This window comes from Ranitomeya imitator, chromosome 2 (assembly GCF_032444005.1).
Source record: "Ranitomeya imitator isolate aRanImi1 chromosome 2, aRanImi1.pri, whole genome shotgun sequence".
Taxonomy (NCBI): domain Eukaryota; kingdom Metazoa; phylum Chordata; class Amphibia; order Anura; family Dendrobatidae; genus Ranitomeya; species Ranitomeya imitator.
Window position 1 is genome coordinate 429,698,131 of NC_091283.1, and position 6,600 is coordinate 429,704,730.

The 6,600-nt window shown below is 43.7% G+C and overlaps 1 protein-coding gene across 1 annotated transcript; it reads left to right on the forward strand.

The window, feature by feature from the left end:
* Nucleotides 1–342: 342 nt before the first annotated feature.
* LOC138664299 (uncharacterized) lies at nt 343–2,771 on the forward strand. Its single transcript, XM_069750880.1, has 2 exons — nt 343–843; nt 1,114–2,771. Exons 1-2 carry the CDS (start codon nt 506–508, stop codon nt 2,012–2,014), a joined length of 1,239 nt encoding a protein of 412 aa, XP_069606981.1. The 5' UTR covers nt 343–505; the 3' UTR covers nt 2,015–2,771.
* Nucleotides 2,772–6,600: the final 3,829 nt, after the last annotated feature.

The following is a 6,600-nucleotide window of genomic DNA, read 5'->3' on the forward strand; positions in this document are numbered from 1 at the left end:
AATCCAGTTCTCCGGGACTGGGAAAAGAAAACAACAATACATTAGCAAAAAGACATGCAATTTTTAAAATGCTATAAAACAAGTTAATATATACTAAGCTTCCCTTTATGGGAGGTGAGGACACTTGAATGTTACAAACAAAAAACATATTTACATTGTGCGTGTGACTTTGGCCGGCCTCACACTCAGCGTTGAAAAATACGGTCCGTATTTTACGGCCGTAATACGCTCCAAAATTAGAAATATGGTGGTCCGTAAGAACTCCGTAGGCAAGGTGTGGTCGCGTATTTTGCGCATGTAATGTTGCGTATGTAATCCGTATGCCCACTGTAATGCGTATTTTTCACGCAACCTGACAAAATGGACATATAACGGTTTTTGCGGATGAAATTGATTTAAATTACCCTCAGCAACCCTATTTAAGGCCTCTACAACATGTGTCTCACTCCCATATGGTCATTTTGTGGTTTTGCAACTGTTGGAGTGTTGTTGTAACATTTGGACCATGTCTGACCACCTGCAGTTCACCCCAACGCAGCGTGTTTTGTTTAACTGGCTATTGTCTCGTCGGTTTGGGCACCCATACCCTGTGATTGTGGATCCGCGAAGGAGGAGCAGAAGAATGTGGGTGCATCCTCTTCTGACTAAACGCCTCACTAAAGGCCATTTTCATCGGCTATATACAGCTCTGCGGGAACATCCAGACAAGTTTTATCTGTACTGTCGCATGTCTATACAAACCTTTGACAGATTGTTGGAGATATTACGCCCAGGAATAACATTTCAGGACACAAGGCTGCGCAAAGCCATCTCTGCTGAGGAGCGTCTTCTCCTCACGTTACGGTATGTATTCTCCATCCTCACATACTGTATGTTGATGATCTTTTTTATAAATGTTTCTTATTTTTTAAATTTTTACCCATAATATGTGTACATTAAGGCCAAAGCAGATGTGACAACGTGACGTAACTGTTATATTTCAGCCCTTTAAGGCCATTTTTCCCATTTCAGTGTTAATTTAGTAGGCCACAAATGCAAATATGATTGTGCTTATTCATGTTTTGTGTGCACTCTTGAAACAAACCTAATTTATTGTGTTTGTTTCACTTACAGATTTCTGTCCACTGGATTGTCCTTTGCAGGTCTCCACCTTGAATTTTTGATTGGCCGCTCCACCATTTCTGGCATTGTGCGGTTAACCTGTCGCCAAATATGGGATAGACTTAAGGACCTTGTGATGCCTGAGCCCAAACAGGCTGATTGGCTCCAAATAGCCCGTGGGTTCAAGGTCAATTGTGACTTCCCAAACTGCATTGGAGCGGTGGATGGGAAACATATTAGGGTACGTAAGCCGCCGAACTCTGGCTCCCAATTCTACAACTATAAGCAGTTTTTCTCTGTAGTTCTGTTAGCTGTAGTTGACAGTAACTACAGGTTTATAATTGTAGATATTGGGGCCTATGGACGAACTGGAGACTCTAGGGTCTTCAATTCGTCTATAATGGGTCGGCGGCTAGGTGAAAACCAGTTAGACCTCCCACCACCACAACAACTCCCAGGCTCCACTGCAGAAGCACTGCCTTTTTTTTTTGTTGGAGATGAGGCCTTCCAACTCACCAGACACGTCATGAGGCCTTATCCCCGGCGCAACCTGGACCACCGTCGGAGGATATTTAATTTGCGCCTTTCTAGGGCGCGCAGACTGGTGGAGTGCACCTTTGGTATTCTGGTGGCCAAATGGCGTGTCCTACAGACTGCCATGCAGCTCAGTGAGGCTACAGTCAATGAAGTAATCAAAGCATCTGTAATTTTGCACAACTATACCCGCATACATGATTGCTTCTCAGATGGTAATGATGAACACATGTTGCGTAGTGTCAGTAGTCCAACACCACATGGCCCACCTCCGCGCCGTCCCCTTTCTGGTATCAAAGTTAGGGATGTTTTGACCAATTATTTTGTTTCTCCTCAGGGTTCTACTCCCTGGCAAGATTATGCTGTTTCTCAGTTGTGATTTTTGTTATTTTAAAGATATGTTTTTGTAATATATTATTATCAACCACTGAAAACGTACTGTGTGTGTTTTTTTCCTTAATTACCATATGTTTCTGTTTTCTGAATATGTGTGTGATGCAAAAATGATTAGTCTACAAACATCAATTGTCTTTTTTGTAAACTTTTTACTAACTTTGCAACCCTTTTTTTTTGGTTGTTAACCCCATATTTTTGCCATATGGTTTTGAGAAGCCTTTTTTATGGGTTGCTTTATACCAAGGATCCACAACAAAGTGGAAATGTTTTGAAAACACAACATTAACATGGTAGCCAGCTACCAAAACAAAACACAAAAAACAAAACTAAATTACAGATCCCTGTAAGTTGGTGGGGGAGATGTTGGCAGCTCTGGGTCCTGGTCTGGTGGCCTTTGTTGGGCCGATGGCAGTTCATCCTGTGAGGATGCAGTGGCTTGCGGCCCAGAATACTGGCCTTGTCCATATTGGCCAGATGTGTGTTGACCAAAAGCCATTTGGCTCTGGGCATCATGCTGAGGTACAGATTGCCTTGCATCATACCCCAACCCAAAATGGCCATGTTGTCCAAACCCAGGTTGGGACCAGCCAACATCACTGTGTCTGGAGAAGTGGCCATATTGGGATTGGGGGTTGAAGCCTGCCATTTGGTACTCTAATGGCCTTTGTAGATTTTGGGATGGGAGGGGTTGAAGGGGAGGCATACGTGGAGTAGGTGCAGCAAATCCTGATTGATTTGGCTCCTGTTGAGGGAATTGAAGGCGCAAGAGGTTTGTTTGGCCAAGCTGCCTTCGCTCCAGGTATTCAAAAACCTCATAGGGGTTATTTGGAGGGGTGCTTAAATCAATCAGGATTTGCATACACCCTCTGACACGTAGCCTCACCTCACGGGGAAGGGGTCTAAGGTATCGGGCAAGGCTGCGGGCAAAGGCCTCCTCGCCATCATCTGTGGCTGCCCTGGCCAAATAGTTGAGGACCCCAGCATCAACTTCACTTCTTCTGCCTTCAAGCTCTCACCTTCGCCGGGATCTCCGTAAAGGCCCAGCTGCCTGTGGGGATGACACCAGTGGGCCTGTAGGGCTGCTGCTGTGCCCATGTTCCACAGGCCTTGGTACATGTGCTGCTGAGGGTGATGGTGCAGCATCTTCATCACTTGCTGCTGCCTGCAGTGATGATGCTGCTGATGGGTCCTCAATGATGGATCCTGATGCAGCCACAGATGGTCCTGCAACCTCTTCCTCCACACTTACAGGATCAATGATAGGGTCTGATTCTGATCCGGTTTCCCTCTCTGTGAGGTTTGACTGTGTTCTGTAAAGAAAACAATAAAATAAAATTTTTATTTTGACATTGTTTAATTAGACATCGGTGTGCAATATTAAAATAAAACAAAAAAAAAAAAACACAACATCTCCTTCTCTACTCCCCTATTATCTCATATTCACACAAGAATATCCAAGATTTGTCTTGTAGAGCCCCACAAATGTAACAAACACTATCACGACACATCATAATGTGGCATACCATTTCAAGCTACACAAAAACCAGGCACAACCACCTCTTCAAACAATAAGATACCATGCAGTAACAACCCATACCACAAAACACTGCCTGAACATCTCTAAACTCGCATACTACATTCTCACCCATCCCTTGTTGAATCTTGGGATGCTTGGCGGCCAGGGTCCTCTCTCCTCCAGGACACTTTTGGAATTTATGCTTGTTTACATTATTGTGTGCACTATATTGACACATCCTTACATGGAACTTGCAATGTCATAACCCTAATCCACAAAAAAAATAAAAATTTAGTTACATTACAAATGTCTAGAGTGGTTTGTACTTACTGCCTAAGATCCATACTGGCATCCAAAAAGGAAAGACGGTCGTAATATATATACTTCCTCTTCTTCAGTGGGGCTGCTGACCCACTCCTAGCCCGCTGCTGTCTTTCCCGCCGGTATTGGTCCCGGATGCTGCGCCATCTTGTCATAACATCATCCACTGCAATTACAAGGGCACAAATAATGTTCTATATCATTCTGAACATAGCTTAGTCCAGTTGTCAGACATATTTGTATTGTTAAAGCAAAAAGTGGCTATAGCACAATAATTTCCATGGTGAGTCAGATGATAAAGGGGTTACATGCAGAGGTCTATATATCGCCCACAGTTAAGAACTTGACAGTATCAGACTGGTAGAGAGGGGAGAGAACCCTGTTCTTGCAAACATACATTAGGTAAGATATGCTAGGATAGGAAAGGAAAATGACTTGTGCTATAATGAGAATAATGCTCAAAAATATCTAAAAATAAGACAAGGGACAACAACCCTCTGGACGGGGTATGAGGCCAAGAAAATATTTAGCAGGGCAAGATCAACATGAACTATGTCCAGAAACACTTTGGCATGTTCCTCAGCTTTAGAAAATGACAAATAAGGCCATAAATGACATATAAAGATAAAAATGATTGCTCAAGTAATCATGTAGGGAAAGCATCTTTTAAAGTTAAATCTTGTGAATACATGAGTGTACTTACATAGACTTGTCTGCTCCGCACGTGGCCGTTGGGCATAATCAGGGAATAGTAGCCCACAGATGGCCCTCCAAGCTGCCTCTTTCCTGGCCCGGTTGGAGTAGTTGGGATCCCTCTGGTCCCATATTTCAGGCCTTTCTTGGACCAGGATGAGGAGCATATCAACATTGATGATGTTTGCCATGCTGCTTGGAACTCTGTGGAGGCGAGCACCAGACTTCCGGGATGTCTGTGTGGCTTTTTGAGCTAATTAGCATGTCTGAGTTTCATGATTGAGGGCTTGGCTCAATTCCTTGCACCTGGCGATGTCTGGAGATGTCTGGCGTATTTTACGCAAGTCACACTGTTGGTCCGTGTGTAATCCGTATATTTCTCGCCCCCATAGACTTTCATTGGCGATTTTTTTGCGCAATACGGTGACAAACGCAGCATGCTGCGATTTTCTACGGCCGTAGAAGACCGTATAATACGGAACCGTAAAATACGGCAGATAGAAGCTTGGCCATAGAGATGCATTGTACCGTGTGCAATCCGTATTTTCTGCACCTCTCTTACGTCCGTAAAACTCGCGAGTGTGAAGCCGGCCTTTAAGTCAAGTAGGAAACAGTTATTAACTAGCTATGAAACACAATTACCTGTACAGGTATACTATCTACTAAGTGCACAGGCAAACATTCTATCTTTATTCAAGTGCAAAAAGATTATTATTATTATTATTTATTGTTATAGCGCCATTTATTCCATGGCGCTTTACATGTGAGGAGTGGTATACATAATAAAGACAAGTACAATAATCTTAAACAATACAAGTCATAACTGGTACAGGAGGAGAGAGGACCCTGCCCGCGAAGGCTCACAATCTACAAGGGATGGGTGAGAATACAGTAGGTGAGGATAGAGCTGGTCGTGCAGTGGTTTGGTCGATCGGTGGTTACTGCAGGTTATAGGCTTGTCGGAAGAGGTGGGTCTTCAGGTTCTTTTTGAAGGTTTCGATGGTAGGCGAGAGTCTGATGTGTTGTGGTAGAGGGTTCCAGAGTAGGTGATGCGCGAGAGAAATCTTCTATACGATTGTGGAAGAGGAGATAAGAGGGGAGTAGAGAAGGAAATCTTGTGAGGATCGGAGGTTACGTGTAGGTAAGTACCGGGAGACGAGGTCACAGATGTATGGAGGAGACAGGTTGTGGATGGCTTTGTACGTCATGGTTAGGGTTTTGTACTGGAGTCTCTGGGCAATGGGGAGCCAGTGAAGGGATTGACAGAGGGGAGAGGCCGGGTAATAGCAGGGGGACAGGTGGATTAGTCGGGCAGCAGAGTTTAGAATAGATTGGAGGGGTGCGAGAGTGTTAAAGGGGAGGCCACAGAGCAGGAGGTTGCAGTAGTCAAGGAAAGAGATGTGGAGGGCATGGACTAGGGTTTTTGCAGATTCTTGGTTGAGGAATGAACGGATTCGTGAAATATTTTTGAGTTGAAGTCGGCAGGAAGTGGAAAGGGCTTGGATATGTTTATGATTATTCCTTTCTAAGTGCGAAATTATCAACCAACTAACCCCCACGGGTTCACTTTATTTAAATGCAGAACAGTATATCAACCCCCACGGGCTCACTGCATTTTCTTTCAGTTTATTCAAAGTACATAATCTCAGACTATCTAACTTTTAACTCTATACTGTTGACTGCATTCTATTGACTATGTAAACACAATTCTATCTAACTACTCAATACTTTCAAACATTATCACTTTTAGACAAAGTGCAACAATTCAACATTCCCTTTAAAGGCAAACTCAAGTCTTTTCTGAGGTAGTGCAAAATATCATCAATCAAGTCAGTTAGCAATATAGGTGACGTGATGTGAGGGACCAGTTACGAACCCCCAACGTTGGTCTTGGGTGGGCTACAAGACGTGTATCCTGACCCAGAATTCTGCCACACCAATGGGTTTTTCTTCAGGTCTGTAAAACAAAGCAATTCTTACATCAAGATTAGTAGTAGTCTCTGTTGGAGGCAGTCTCTGTACAAGCCTCCTTTGTAAAA

Coding starts and splice junctions, on each gene's coding strand:
- LOC138664299 (XM_069750880.1), top strand. CDS start 506: ATGTCTGACCACCTGCAGTTCACCCCAACGCAGCGTGTTTTGTTTAAC. Junction 844..1,113: donor CGTCTTCTCCTCACGTTACG/GTATGTATTCTC, acceptor TTTCACTTACAG/ATTTCTGTCCACTGGATTGT.